Raw genomic sequence first — 16,800 nt, forward strand, 5'->3', positions numbered from 1 at the left:
ATGTTTCTATTTTTTAATAAGACCATTCCGTTTGTAAAGAATCATGTAAAAAGTACTGAAATGAATTTTATAGCAGGCTTACATCTTTTTTTTTCTTCTCAGACTGTATGTTCTTATACTAACACAGTTGAGGATAACCTAATCCCCCTCCTTTGCTAACAGAAAACTTAACCTGATACTGTTTGAGGGCAATGTGCCTGGCCCTGAGAGACAAATCACGACTGGTATAAGTATCCCAAGGCAATCAATCATTCTTTTTTCAGTAGTCTAAGGGAGGGCAAAGCAATCCCAACCTCTTTGCCACTGAATGGTGAGGCTTGTGATGCAGTCAGATGAAGGCCTGGCCAATGAGATGAAGTTATAGCAATAATAGAAGCAAATCCTTATATAAACTTACTAAGAGTAAGTTGGCTTGGAAGCTTATCCTTGATAAGAAGAGAAATAAAATAAGGTTTCTTGGATGCTGCTTCTTCCCTTCTGCTTGGGAAGTTGAAGTGAGAACAGATGTTTGATGATATGGCAGCTGTCTTGTGACTCCAGGAAAATACTGCTGATAGCATTAAGAATGGCAAGACAAAAACTCAGAACCTGGATCACTGAAGACATTATTAAACCATTGAACTACAGAAGCTTCCAACCAGACTTATTATTATATGAAATCATTAAATGTTTTATGTTTAATTACATTTGCTACTTGCAATTGAAAGTACCTCGACACAGTTCCTTTATTGGTGGGTATATTCTGCATAACAAATTGATGAGTATTACCCAAAGAGGCCATAATCCATGAAGAAAATAACCTGACATTTATTGCCTTTTTATTTCACTGGTCAAACTTGAAACCATTTTAATACCATTATTCAGTGTATTTTTTTGATCTTTTAAAGCTACTAGTTTTCTTTTTCCTTCTAAGAATGACAGAAGTTAATACGTTGATTGAAAAAAATAATCTGCATCTCAAGTCTTTCACATGTCAGTTGGAACATTACATTAAAGAAACAATTATCCCATTTACAATTTGGCAAAAAGTAATTAACAATGGAAAAATGTCCATTGTATATTCTTTAAAAAGTCAGATTATAGAAGAACATAGTATGAGCTGTATGATAATATTTTTTGTTACAAAGAAAAACATAGAGATGATTAGATGGAAAAAGAGAGAAGTTTTAAAAAAGATTTACACCAAAATGTTAGCATTATCTCAAGGTGACATTTATTTTCTTATTTTTATTTATTTTAATTTCCTAAATCTTCAACAATTGTTTTTTAAAGTCTCTTGCCCCAGGTCTACCCATCAAAAGCAGAAACTACAATTGATAGGTTTATTCCTTCTAAAAATGATCAAAATAAGTAGGAATACTTCACTACATTAAGTAAAATCTTTAAAAAAGTATATCTCCATAATTCTAGGCTTCCAGGTGCATACAATGGATGAAACAAACCAATATATACATAAATTTCAGAAAATAGGATAGAAAAGCATTAATCTTTAAACTCAGCTGAACTCATGAGAAAATAGGAGACTGCCTTTCCTTTTAACATGAAAAAAGAATTTAAGCTAACTATTGAAGACAGCTAGCAAACTATTGACGGTCTGGCTCAAAAACCAATGAAAACATAATTTATAGCACTATTTCAGAAAATGACTACATTCCAAATGTCCTAGACTTTGCATATAAAAAAGACATTTGGAGCTGTTATATTGTAACTACCTAAGGAAAGCAGTTTAAATCTATTACAACTCATCTAGATATGATAAACTATAAACATAAAAAAGAGCCTATAAATCTTTCCACTAAGTAAAATTTAATCCTGAAGGGGGCATCTAGTTGCACCAGTTTTTGTTATTTTCTGTACTCTATAGTGAGAAGGTATGATAAGAATAATTCACCAACTTCAGAGTCTCCATACTTTGTCCCTCCAGCACTGCTCAGAAAAAGGACCCTCTGGACGCCAAATGCTTTGTGGGGAAGAAATATTCTCCACAGAATGTTTAGTCAGATGATGAACTCATAGACGTCTGAGGTTGAACTTTCTACTCCTTAACCATGATATAATTCTGAAAAACATGATAGAGTCTTTTTTTTCCCAAATTCCTTTCATGCAGTTTTCCATTATTAGTGAGTTATTTCATCTATTTAATGTAAGTCCAAAAAACAACTCTCAGGTTTGCCTGAATTAGAAACATCAAATAACACAATCAAAGCCTAGGCAGCAGTTATCATGTGTTGACCACTTCTTACTGTCACAGCAGAACAAAAGATGTTAGAATCGATATTTGCTCAATTTAAAAAGAATAAGCCCAATAACTAGTAAAGGTTTATTTTTAAAATTGCCACAATATTTATATTATACATACAGCATTAAAATTGAAGCCGGTTTTCAAAATAAATAAATATAGATATTCATTTGTCATTTATAAAACATATACAAAAATTTGAATGTTCAAAAGTTTATCAAAAGTTTATGTGAAAATTCTTGTTCTAATGTAATAAAGTCAAGTACAATCATATTGCTCTCACTATGCACCTACATATTCACAGAGATTGTGCTACTCAGCACATTTTATGGCTTAGCAAATTGTAATTAGACTGATGGAAACATGTTGCTCTAGAATATGAAACTGTATAATTTCTTATGCTTTATTATTGGGGTAGTTTTCAAAACTAAAAAAAAATAATAATTTCTATAATTGAGAAGAGCTTCACTTAAACAAAAATGACCTGAAAGGAGCTAGATCTACCTTTACTTCTGCTGTTACAGAAGAAAGCCATAAATGTTTAGATTAAAAATTTTAATTTACTTTAAGAAAAATTGTCTTTTGAGGAAATAGTATTTTAAGACTCTTAGAAAAACCATGTCTAACATACTTAAAATAAATATGCAATAGTTTTCTTAGTATTTAATATTTTCTTTTTTGCTCCTCTAGGATATTTCTAACCTATTGTGTTTTCTTGCATCCAGAAAGAATACTTATTTAAGTTGTCTAAGGATTAAGAGCACAACGTTTTCTAAATTTATAGGAAGGATAGAACCAAAATATCATTACATTGAATCATTTACAAGAGATTTTTTTAAAAAACGGTACCCATATGATTTGGAACCATTCACCTCCAACCTCTCTCCTGTGTCCTTTAGTTTGATAGCTGAAACAACTGAGAGGAAAAGAAGACTATGTATGGAGTGGCAAATCTTCCTAGATACAGGTAACAAAAAAAAACCAACAAAACACTATTACAAAACAAAACACTACTTTGGTGTACTCAATGGCAATCCCCATCTCCCTGTCTTCTAAGAGTTAGTCCAGAAGAAGCAAGAGTCCAAAGCAATGCCCAGGACTGACAAGATTGGCTCTACAAAGCAGTCCTGTGAAAAAAAAACCCTGTCACACTGTCCTCAACCAGATCCCTGGGACTTGTTATCCAATCAGACACATCAGGTGCTCAGAATCCACACTGCCTGGACTCTGGACTAGGATGGCCCCCTAATAACCTTCGTTTCAGCGAGTAACAAAATCTTTCTATCTCCTCTAACCCAGACACGATCTCCCAGGCATTCTGCAAAACTGGATTATATTTGTTAATCATGTATGCATTACAGGTATGAGTGCAACATCTGTTTCCAGGTGCCACCCGGTCCCTGAGCCAATTATCCTACTCATTTTTTTCTCTCTAGGGACAGGTTTATGTTTAATCTTTTATCTCTATTAGATTAAATGACTACTGTCTCTGGGGAAGCTTTGCCCTCTTAGCTACATTCCGGAAGCCCATGCATAAAAGTTGTAATGCTCAAGTCAAATTAATGTCATTTATTTCCCTCCCTTGAAGAACTGACCCTTTCCTACTAAAAAAAATAATCAAGCTGTATAATTTTATTGGAGAAAGAAACGTAAATTTTTTGTGACACCAACACTGACTCATCTCTACCTTAGCCTAAAAAAGCATATTACTTTGGTGTAAAAATGTGCAGTTCAGAGTTGTCACAAATGACCCTTACGTTTAACCGTATTGCTTATTTGAATGTTTATTTAAAAAAATGCGTCCTTTTTAAAAACAAGTGTTACATGATATCAGATAGTATACCATTATAAAATGAAAACTTATCTTTTATTATAAAAACAGTAAGTACATTATAGGTAATGCAAAAAAAATAGAAAAGGCCATAAGCATAATCACACCACCCATACTATATACCCAGAATGTAATATAAAAAGATTATAGAAAACCAGAAGAGCAAAAGGAGAAATAATAACCATCATTTTACCACCTTTACACAACTATTTTTTACCATTTTGGTATTATTTTCTTCCTTGTGCATGCAACCCTCACTTTAGGGAAGTCTGTGACTAAGAACCATGTTTTCCCGAAAAGAAGACCTAGCCCGACCATCAGCTCTAATGCATCTTTTAATTTTGCTCCATCTATTAATTTTTTTGAAGCAAAAATTAATATAAAATTGAAAATAATGTTAAAATAAGACCGGCTATAATATAATATAATACTAATATAAATAATATAAATAATACAATAAATATAATACAATATAATACAATATAATATAATAAATATAATACTGGGTCTTATATAATACTGGGTTTTACATTAATTTCTGCTCCAAAAGACGCATTACAACTGATGGTCCGGCTAGGTGTTATTTTCAGAGAAACACAGAATTAGTCATGCTATTATAAATCAATACCTTTTACTCTTAAGAATAAAAGTTAGATGAAAAGAATAAAATAAGCATTTTTATTATTGTTTCAAGGTACTGGACTATCTCCTGATTCACTTAAGAACAATATAAAGATACACTGGATAATAAATCAGAACATTTGAATGTGAATGAACAACCAGTGTATCCACGCACTGATGCGTTCAACACACATTGAATATGCAAACAAGAAAATGTACAACTATAAGGCTAGAGGCACTGACTTCAAAGCTAGAAGAAAAAACACGATGTATTTATGAGCCAAGTGCCAGCAAACCCAAGGAAGACACAGTGGATTTTGGATGGGTGGGGAGGGGAAGGGAAAAGATTTGGAATCTGCATTTGAATAGGCAAGCATGGGGTGAGGGCTGCTTCAATAGGTAACAACACTAGGGTATTTGGAGCCAGATATTGGCTGGCCTTTCAAACTAATCAAAAGAATTTAGATTTGTCCTGTAGACAACTGGTAGACAATGAGAAACCATTGAAGGATTTTACCACCCAAGTGACATGATTGAATCTGTGACTAAGATAATGCTGAAAGCTCAGAAAGATAATGGAGGTAGGGAAGTAAGTGGAGACTAAAAGCAGTGGTGGAAGCCTGAAGGAGGTCAGTGGCAATGCGAATGAATGGACAGAAAAGGACTTGAGAGCCATTCCACAGACAGGGGAAAGGTGAGCTTCCAATTGCCCGGGTCCAGCTCTCAGGTCAAGGTCAACAGGCAGTCATATCCTCTTGAGGACTTCCTCCAAGAGGAATTAAGAGGGGGAACAAATGAGCACATGGAACAAGCTCCCCCATTTCCTGTGAAGTCCTGATGAAATTTTTTTGTCTCAAGAAGAAGAGAATTTGGGAATCGTAAAGAAAGTGGAGACTCTACTTGTAAAGTGTCTCTACCACAGGACTCACAATTCAGACATAGAAGAGAAAACTGATGTATGATGGTCTCTTATTTTACTTCACTAAGAAACCTAACAGCCATGCCTCTTTCATTGAAAAAACAAATCTTTGAACCAAAGACTTACTTGAAGCATAAATATGCAGGTTCATTACTCCAAAATTTTCAGCCAGTATCATTTTCACTTATTAACATAGAGTGATTCCTACCTTTAGTGTGGATAACATATAAAGACACCCTCATGCTTTTGCTGAATAAATTATTAAATAAGATAATCCCAGGTGTTTTGTAGGAAATAAATAGCAATCAGTGTCTATTAGTGTCTACTACCAGGACTGACACTACTTTATATTTCATTACTTACGACTGAAGATAAAGCAGAACTTCTGAAAATGTTTCCAAATGTTCATGGTATAGCCAGCCCCACACTTTTTATTAATCCACATTTATATTAACAATGTTTTCTTTTGCCAGGATCTTTCAAAGTAGGTTACAGGTTTCCACAAAGTGGAGTTGATGTCATACATTTTCTTTTTTTTCTCCTCAGTGTCTACACCTTGGTGGTTCCCAGGTAGTAGGGCTCTATTTGGAAGATTGAGTGCAAGATCACTTGGAGTTACCTCAGGAATTTAATTATGATTCCATACAGTCTCCCTTTTCCCTCTTGATCCCATAAAGTCTACGGTGCAGACAACTATGAAGGTATAATAAAAATGTATGTGCTGGGCACTACTCTAAGGGCTTATATACATAATAAATTGTTTAATCCTCACAACCTACTCAGGTAGATTCCATTATCATCATCGTCACCATCACCATCATCCCCATCCCCAATGCTATTATCATCATCTCCCAATTTAGAGATGAGGGAACTGAAGCAGAGGCACTAATTAATCTGGCCGCAAGAAGGTCACTCAGCTCCTGCGTGGTGGAACCAGGGCTTTAATACTGCCACACTGATTCAAGAGTCCACAGGCTTAACCACTACCCTATAATACCTCAATGAACACTCTTCACCACATCTGTAAAAAACAATGAAAAATCAGTGCAAATAAGAGTCCAATAATTAGCAGGAAGTCAAAGAGACTAATACCTCCCTCCTCACACTGAGCCAGAGCCCTCTTCTCTTCTCTTTCCCTTCTTTCCTGGGGCTGTTGACCTCAATAAGTGTAGACATTAAGTACAGGTGTTTTTCTCTTCATTTTCTATGGTGATGGAAAATATAATATTTCATATACTACGTAAACTAGTTGCTAGATCTCCCAACTATGGAATTTAGTGTACTGGACACCATGAAAATTATTCTGGAGAAGAAATTATTGGTAACTGAAAATCATGCCAGACAACAGGCTAATATCCTTATACTATGCCAAGTGTAAGCAAATAACTCATTAGAAAAGGCCAGGTACAGATAATTCACAAAAGCAAATGGAAAACAAACACAAGTAAACTTTTTTGAGTCCCACTAGAAATAAAATAAATAACTTAAAGTAAAGGGATATCATTTCTTACATTAATATCAACATTTTTAAAAATGTGATCATCTTCAGTGCTAAGAAAGGCGTGAAAACTCTCCTTTCCTGGTGAAATGTAAATTGGTCCAACTTTCCTAGACCTCAACTTGACTGTAGATATCATAAACCTTAAAGAGAGTCATTCCCTTGCATGCGATAGATTATATTTATCCTAAAATACAAATCATCAGATAAGTGAAAAGATTAATATACAAAGATGTTCAGAGGTCTATTTCTAATAGCAAAATAGTAGAAATAGCATGTTTAACATTAAGGGACTAAATCAATATAAGCCGAAACAATAAAATATTAACTACCAGAAATTATACTCGTGGAGAAATTTTAGTGTCATGAAATACATTTATAATGTAAAGAGGAAAAAAGAATAACATAAAAAGTTATAAAGAATGTAAAGTGCCCAGTGCAGTCCCTGGTACATCAGAGAAGTCACCGTCAGGGATATAGACTGAATGATCTAAAATATGTAAGAAACATGGAAACAAGACTGAAAGAAAGTTGGCAAAATAACTGTGGTTGCCAGAGGAGTAACAGATTGGGGGAGGGGCATTATCACTTTGTGAGGGGTGTAAAGTCTAACTATTACACTGTTTTGTACACCTGAAACTAATTACAAAAAAAAAATTAAAGGCATTTTCTTTCCTGCATCTTTATGCTTTTAATGTTTTCATTTATTTCTCCTATATTTCTTACTTTAGAATTAAAGTAAAAAATATTAAAGGAATTAAAGGAAAAAAATAAAACTAACAAACAAAACAACAAAAAAATTACTCTTAAATTCTACACATTGTAGTAACTGACCTAAGAATAGAGACATCCTCAACCCACACATTTTTTTTTTTTCTGTCAGCTGACAGTGGCTATTTACCAGTAGCTACCAATATGTGCCTGCAGGAAAGAAAGCCTAGCTGAAGGCAGTACCAGGTGGAAACAAACATCCAGGGTCTAAAACCAAGTTGAGTGTATGAGACTAATAGTTTGGAAAAGCAGATACAAGTATCCTTCATAAGAAATGGTCCAAATCTGTGTGGCATGGTTTGAGGTGAAACTGAAATCGATTATAGATCATTAAAAGTGGCATGGCTTTCTCCAATTATAAAAACGTTGATAGATACTGAACAAATAATATGCAGAAAATAGTATTTCTTAATTATTAAAGTATTTCTCTATAAAGTTTAATGTTAATTATAACATTGATAGGTGCTTTTTGTAGTTATCCTGGCCTTAAGGGTTCAGGATCCTCTTAGTGAAAAATTCAAAGACAACAGACACTTGGCAAGATTATTGCAAGTATAAACATGTAAGGTACTTTACAGGTTTAGTCTTCAAGAGCACTGTTTTATTGATTGAATGTATTCCTATTCAAATAAGGGGATCATTGGAGCCTGGGTTACCAAGCCTTAAGTCAGGCAGGGAGCCCATTTATTTTTATCCCTACGTGTAAATCACAACTTGTTTAAACCACACTGCGCCTCATTTCCTGTTGTGTGAAATTGAAAAAAATAATGCATCAAAGCGTGGTTGGAAGGATTTAACAGCCAACACATGTAAAACATTTTTTTTAAATGCCTGCAATCAGTAAGTATTAGTATCACTGCTCCAGAATGAAGAAAATCTACCATACTAAGATCTTTAATAAAGTCTATGTCAAAAAGTCATAAAATTGAGAAGAAACAAAAGATTTTGATATATAGAGTACCTTTTATTGAGCTTCCTACCCTCTTATTGTGATAAGCACTGATAGTCCAGCTTTTAAATGCTTAAGGATCCAATGGTCTTCAACAAAAATCTCACACATTGAAAAAAAGTGTCACGAATAAACTTTCTCATCAGGCCTTTTTTTTTTTTTTCCATTGAGCCTCCTAAAACAAGATGATGAAATTCTCGACCTCAAAGCATTCAATTCCACTGTAGTCACCTCACCTGAAAATGTCTATTATCCCAATCAGAATGGGCCTAGCATCTTAAAAACATTTACATTTTAATACCATTTCTGTGAATAGCAATTAAGCAACTGGGCCTAAAAGACAGGAAAACTTGAGGGTTTCAGCTATTAACCATATTGAAGGTTTTTTTTAAACTTTATTAACAATTAGGGTAAATCAAAGTACTAAATGATCAATTATTGCAGTTTTAAGACATTAAAATTGTATTACCTACTTTAAGAATGAACATCGACAAAATTGTTAATTAAATAAAGACCTATTTTGCAGCAAATTTTAGAAAATATGTTTGGCTTAGCAAGATATTCTTCTAATAGCAAGAAATAGACAAGAAATGAACTTTAATAGGATTTGAAGCTATTATGCCAGTTTTCATTTTTTTTAAAGTCACTTTAACATGTTTATGTGTATGTACATGTATTTGTGGATACATATATAGTTTCCTAGGTAAAATTTCTGTACTCTCCTAACAAATGATAAACATGCATCTCACTCATCTTTTCATAGTCTTCAAAGAATGATCTTATATACTGTCCATTAAAAGTTAATAGCCAGTTCCAAATTTCAGCCTCAGAAGTCAAAGGATCATTTGAAAGAAAAACTAGCTTTAAGGATGGGTGTTAATAAAATTAATGGTTGAGCTAGAACATCTGAAATTTACCTTTAAGAAAATGGAGTTATACTTACTTCACTTAAAAGATGAGATCATAAACTGGATTAAAAACATAGGGGTCCCCCTCCCCAAAATACATTATAACAATAATTCTCCTTATCAGATTGCAATTAGGAAATCTTCTGCAAGAGCTTTAGAAAGAAAAACAACTATATGGAATTCTAAGAGAAACAGAAAAAATGTATTAGAAAACCATGAGTACCTATCCAGTAAAATTGCTTCTAATCAGCATGTCTTATTTATCTCAGCAAAGTTTCAATCTTTTTCACTTGTACATTTTTTTGGGGGGTGGGGGGCAACCAATATTAAATTTCAGAAAGTTTACAATAGGTGACTGTATAAACAAAGTTTCCTGAGCACTCATCACTCCAGTACAGTATAGTAGGATAAAGACCCTTAAAAGCAAAAATCGTGAGTACTCAATATAGAAATGAATCATGATAGATACATAATCTTGAACTTAGATGACTTTCATGGACCTGTACTTTGGGTTGGGTTTTGCTCCATAAACTTAAAATTACAAATTCACTTTTCACTTTAGGGCAATAATTTTTTTTCTTTTTCTTTTTAAGGAGGGCACAGCTCAAAATGGCCCAGGCGGGGGATCTACCCGGCAACCTTGGTGTTAGTAGCAACGCACTCTAACCAACTGAGCTAATCGGCCACCCCAATAATTTATTTTCAAAAGGATTAATGTATCTCTAAAATAAAATTATTGTAAGTTAATTAAGAAGTTAAAATTATTGTAACTTAATTATTGTAAGTTAAAAAATTCTTGAGTAGCTATGCCAACACTGCACATTTGTATCTGCTTGTATACACACAATCAGAATACAGATAAAGGAATAAAGTTATGAGTTTTAACATTTCAATAAAGCCATGCTATATTTTCATTCAGATTTCCTAAGGTTATCAATAGAAATAATATTGGTGGCACAGGTAACTATTCTAGATAAACTTTTCTAGGTAAATGCTTTGCTCTCCTAACAGAAATAAATGGGAGCTACTAGAAAAAGTAAAGGTAAGAGCTAATGTAAATTTTGTGGACTGTTGTCCGGGCAGCTCAGATCACCTTTGTGTCCATACAAAAAATATTAAGTGGGTCATTGAGACAATTTTTAGATAATTCATCTCAGAAAATACTTAGGTCTAAAATACCCAGGTCACTGAACCCAAGAAGAATTCTTGAATTGCCTTAATAGTGCTACACTCCTTTCTTTCTTTCTTGGCTGAAGACTGATTTTGATGGTGATTTCATGCCTTCCTAAGTTTCTAAGTCTCCATCCCCCTCACAGCTCTTCCACTGTCTAACTTGAAAAATTCTTCTTTAAAGGAATTACACAAAGCAACTCTTAGATCTGGAATGAGTTGACTTTGGAGTGATACTGACACCATTAGAATTATCGTCTAACATTAAGAGCAACAAGCAAGCAGCCTTCTCTAGACCACAAAAGTTAACTCCCAATTTAACAAAATGTCTTATGTAGAAGTTTTACCATCATGTATTATTCATAAGTAATGTAAATATAGAGATGAATAATATAATCATAAAATAATTTGCATTATCCCTGGGAAACCTAAAAAGAAAAACAAGGACTGCCTAAATATACATCAACTTTTTAAAGATACATGAAAGTTTTCAGATCAAAATTCCCATACAAGATTTTATTTTTTTAGGATCATAGCATGGATCACAGTTTTCTTTGGTGTACATTTTCTCAGTCTTCTCATTCTTAACCTAGTGCTTATTAGGCCAGTATCCCAGCGCTTTGTAAAGTTTATTGAATGACTGTTTAAGTTCCTCACACTCAGGACTTTTCAGTCGTAAGGCTAGTAAGGCTAATATGAACTGCGGTTCTCCGAAATAAGTGGCAAGCAACATAATGAGTACAATGTGGACACAGTATTTTCCTAGACAGCTAACCAAATTTGTATTTGCTGTCGTGTCATTGATTAAATGAGACTCTGTGGCCTTTTCCATTTCATGACCACAGACTGCACTATTTTCCAGCCATTTTTCTTACAAATGCATACAGCAGGTCACAAGGAGGATTTTAGGGATCAATGCAAAGCAATTGTCACTCCAAAAACAACAGCCTGTATTTTAAAACAAAACAACAGCCTGCATTTGAAAGTTTGATAGACATTATGATACTATATTTTGAGTAAAATATTAATACAGGCTTGTAATGCTTTTATGTTCTTTAATACTGAAATTGTACATCATGTTACTTTCTAAACCTCACATACAAGAAAGAACACAATTCTTTTAAAATAGTGTTTCTTTTAATTTTTTTCCTTAGTAATAACAAATTTGTGGATAAAAAGGTTTTCTTAGCTAGACAGTATTTAATCCTAAAAATTTCTACACTATCTTATAGATCCTACAATACAGAACACAAAATATAAAAATAGTAAAACCCTTATAATCATCACCACGGGAGCAGGGAGGGGAAAAAGTCACAAAAACATACAAAGCATTGGAAGACGGGATGTGGAGGATGCCAGAGGGGAGAGGGGGAGGGTTTCACGAGGTTCTAGGCAAGCCCTGTGATGACGTCACCTCACATACATAATGTTACAGCAGTCAGCACAGGCCTCCTGCTTTCCTATTGGTGAACACCCGTGTCAGCCGACATCAGAAGATAATCATCATTGGCCAGACAATTACAACTGGAGCAACTAGCATCCACTGTGAGCCCAGACCTGGCAGGCTGCTGAAAGAGAAGGCAGAGCTCAGCTGGCCTTCTCACTCAATGAATTTTATGTCGCCTTACCAATCACTAGGCATTTTGCTCCCTTGCTAGCAGCCCTTGTAAATTAAGTTGGCTATTAGTGAGAATAGCAGGTAAAGGCCAGACATCTCATAAAAGAACAAAATGCCTCTTTTCAATGTTGTTAAAATCACAAGGGGCTTTCAGTGTAAAATTGGAACTCAAAAACGCTATTGAGCTAAAAGCTGGCATTTTCCTCTACCTCATACAATAAACTCATTTACTAGATAATATTACCCAAGATATTTTTAACTTGACCATGTAGTTTCAAGATGAGACTCAGGATGCTTCTCCAAGGGAATATAATACCTTGCATTCCAATTGCTCTCGTAATTTGTCATATGTGAAACTATCTATTAGAAAAGTAAAAACATCCATAGTATTTATCCTGTGTCTAGAACAATGAATATAGGGTTAATCATTCATTAAAACAGCAATAAACTTGCCTCGGCCAAAGCCTTTAGCATATATACAACACCGCTCCAAAAAAGGGACCCCATGACATTAATATGTAATAAGGTAATGAATATGGATTATAGGATATGTTTAAGAAACTACACTTACTTAAGCTCCTCTTATAAGACACTTGAAAGTCCAGACAGCATACTGACAAAACAGCACTCTGGCAGTCCTCACAACGCTTCAATAGTCAGTCTAGGTCATTTTTGAGATAAATTATAATTCTCTTAATTAACAAGTTTTGTTTGAGGCTATATCTAGGAGATTTTTAAGGACAACTGCAAATGATTTCTCAAGACATAGTAGAAGCTTCACAACATTGTGTTTTTTTCCCCCAGAAGCTACTTTAAACCATTTTAAGTTAAGGAGTCTGGAAAAGTTAAGACCTTGCGGTTTCCTAAACTTCTGCCACTAAGAGGGTCTAAGCCTTGGTTATGGAGATCCCTTCTGTTAACAAAGGACACGAAAAAAAAATCTTCATTTTCTTAAACACTCGGTTCAAGACTTTTTGGCTGTTGGAGTTATGGGAAGGTTTATAAAATTGGTCCCCCTAGATATTGGGAGAAATACACACAGGGCAAGATAATTAAGGTCAGGAAGACTTGCAAAAGAAGGTGAACAGCCAGCAGGGTTTTTTTTTCTTTTTCTTCTTTTTCTTACTGCAGTCAGCAAGGCAAGAACATAAAGTCAACAAAGAGAAAAAGGCAGGAAAGTTAAATTCTGGTATGGGGCAAAGACATAGTATTCGAAACGCGGGGTGGGGGGGGCAAGTACGCTAAGCTTCAGATGTTAACAGGTAGTGCTGACCATAAAATGGGCACCAATCATCATTTTAACTCACTGGATAAGCATTTTCCCCATCTGCCATGTACAGAGCGTTCTTTACAGTGCTCTGAGTAACCTAGAGTGGAACGGGACAAGAACTATACCCTAAAGAGCTGATGGTCTGTCTGGTAGGAGGCACAGACATACATGTAAAGATTTATATATATAAATAAAAGCCAGGAAAGAGATTGCCAGAAGAAACCTACAGGTAAGCAAAGAGATAGCAGGAAACAGCGGTCAGAGCCCAACAGGCAAAACCAAGTTGACGCATTTTTGCCAGTTTCAGTCCGGTGAGGGCTAGGCCCTGTCGGGCTGTGCGTACTTGTTGAGTGAATGGTGAAAAGAGGCGGGAAATGGTACCTGAAGGAGACACAGAAAGTGGCCATAGAGAAAAGGCAAAAGGAAGTTAAGATGCAGTCTCGGCGGCGGTGGCTCGAGGGAGGACTAGGCGACAGTGAATGGGGGCAGCCTGAGCGAGAGGAAGCCGGCTCCGGGAGGGCAGGTTCGACATGGGTGCTGCAAGTTGCAGACACGCCGACTTCGGAAAACACAGAGGACGCGGGGCTAATGGGGGAGGAAGATGGGCTCGAGTGGTGCAGCGAGAGGACACGACAAACGACTGCGGAGAAGACCCGGGCCCTCGGCGGGCCGCGGCGGGCGGCTGGGCCACCGCCCCCACCCCGCCTTCAGCACCACCCCCAACGCGGGAAGAGGAAGTGCTTCTGGAGGAGGTCCCCGGGTGGCGAGCCGAGGGGCTCGGCTTTCCCAAGCGCCGAGGCCTTTCAACGTCTAGCCTCCTCGGGATCAAGCCTCAGTGTACAACCTCTTTCGACCACCACCACCCCCGCCCCGGCGCTCTCGGCCCCCCCCGTGCCCGCCTCCCTTCCCAGCCTTCCCAGCGGATCGCCAGGCCCTCCCGGCTTCCGACTCCGGCCCTGCGCGGCCCTCCTGTCCCCTGCGCCCTCCAGCCCGCGGGAGCAGCGCGGGGGACGGGCTCCGCCCAGCTGCAGCCCCGAGCCGCCAGCCGGCCGGCGGGGCGGGAGGAGGCTGGAGCGGAGGTCCAACCACCCGAGGATAGTCGCCACTCCGGGAGACGAGAGAAAGGAAGTTGAATTCCCCTCCCCGGCTCCGACCCGCGGCAGCTCTCCCAGTGCAACAACCTGCCCGGCCACCCGGGTGCCAGCGTCTCTGGTTTCCCACTGCCGAGATGGGGGAGGGAAGGCAGGTCTTGAGGGAGAGCGGCAAGCGGCGGGTGGGGTCCCCCAGCGCCCGCGAGCCCCCTCTGCCTAACGCCCCACCCCAACACCCGGGAGGCGGCGGGCCACTGCCCATCTCGGGGTGCACTGGGCTTGCACTTTACTGATGACCAGACCCGGGGTTAGGGCGAGGGAGGGAATGTCTGCCCCAGCAGCTCTGTCTACAAGGAAGAGCGAGATGAGCACGCCCTACTGTTAAATATTGCAAGGTGACACAGTATCGCCTCCCACACAAGGATTTTCAAAAGGACTGGCGGAGGGAAACACAGTAAACAAGAAAGACGCTTTCCCCGATTAAGAAGTTTGGGGAAGAGCCCCCCAAGGACTCTGCAGACCCAGGGGATTTTAATGTGTCTCAACTCGAATCAGCAGCCGCCCACTGAATTAGAACTGAGTGTGTTCAAAAGGCGTTTCCCTAAAACTGAAACTTAACTCATAATGGCGTGGCTCCACTTGCTTGGGTTCATTCATTTTTATTTCTGTTTTCATTGTCCCCTCCCCCCGCCCCCGCCTCTTCATGAAACCGGAAAGGGTCCTCGTGGGGAAAAGGGTCAAGGAAAGGAGGAATCCGGCTGGGGAGGGCAGAGAGGGAAGTGAAGCGGGTGAGCAGCAAGGAGAAAGGAAGGACACGAGGGATGGGGAGAGGGCGAGGACCAGAGATCCGAGGACGGCGGGTGGGAGAGGGTTAAACAGAGCCGGAGACCGGGTCCTCCTTCACAGCTTTGCACACTCCGCTCGCGAGAGGCCAGGCAAGAAAACCCCACTTTAGATGAAAGCCAGGAGGCAACACAGGTAGGGAACCTGGACTATGGCATCTCTCCCGCCTTTCCTGCCGCGCAAACATCTACAATCCGTACACGCGCACACACACAGACACATGTAATGTGTTCGATGTTATATAATCTGTGTTCAAGAGACATGTGTGGCCGAGGGTCGCACACCCAGACCTACGCGCCGCATGCAACCCGCGTGTCTCAGCGGCTGGTTCTCTGAGGCCCGCGATTCCCGGCTCCATTCAAGCCCAGACCTGGAACACCGACATTAAGGCACACCGGGAAGACGCGCAGGGCTCCGGGACAGAAGATCACGCGAAAGCATCACCTACCAGTTTTCCTGCATCCACTGAATGGCTTCATTCTCGTTGAACTGCTTTTCGAATTCATATTCTTGTAAAGTCAACACTGACATGTTCATTGGGGCTGATCTTCGGAGTCGCTACGTGTTCTCTACACAAAATAAAATAATCTGTAAAGCGCTAGGTTTCGAGTGCTACGCTTCCCCCACCCGCCCCCCAGGTCTTCCCCTCGCCGCTGGGTCGCGGCGGTCGGTCTCTCCCAGCCTCTCAGCTACATCCAGGGCTGAGCATTGCCTGCGCTTGGTTCCCAGCTCCGCGCTCTGGGGCTCTCCTCCTCCCGGCGTCTGCACCCACCGTAGGAGGAAATGAATGCCTTGTGGTCTTAGTGCCCGCACGTTTGTCCATCACCCTTTTTACTTGTCTACAGGGAAATCTCCTCCCCCTCGTGCGATCCGAAAAATTAACCCTTTGCAAGGGAGAGCGAGAGTGCACGAAACCTCACTACCTCTGGGGGCCAGTTTTGCCTAAGCGAAGGTGACTAGGGGAGTGGAGAAAGGACGAGGACTGGGAGGAAGTGGCCTCGAGGTCAGCCACAGCCCCCAATCCCGACCTTGTGGGCCGCCAGCCTTCCCTTTGAATGTAGTTCGGGCGTGC

The 16,800-nt window shown here is 38.7% G+C and overlaps 1 protein-coding gene across 4 annotated transcripts in view; it reads right to left on the reverse strand.

Moving 5' to 3' along the window:
• Positions 1-16,565, reverse strand: part of ELOVL6 (ELOVL fatty acid elongase 6) — a 120,644-nt gene extending 104,079 nt beyond the window's left edge. The window contains exons 1-2 of one of the 4 annotated variants that reach the window (XM_081064739.1): positions 16,501-16,565; positions 16,177-16,297 (exon numbers count right to left, since the gene is read on the reverse strand). In XM_081064739.1, coding sequence (XP_080920865.1) covers positions 16,177-16,265 — 89 coding nt within the window. In that variant the 5' untranslated portion in view covers positions 16,266-16,297; positions 16,501-16,565. The other 3 variants (XM_081064740.1, XM_081064738.1, XM_081064737.1) reach the window with 3 other exon arrangements.
• Between the last annotated feature and the right edge of the window lie 235 nt (positions 16,566-16,800).

This window comes from Rhinolophus hipposideros (genome assembly GCF_964194185.1).
Source record: "Rhinolophus hipposideros genome assembly, chromosome: 1".
NCBI lineage: Eukaryota > Metazoa > Chordata > Mammalia > Chiroptera > Rhinolophidae > Rhinolophus > Rhinolophus hipposideros.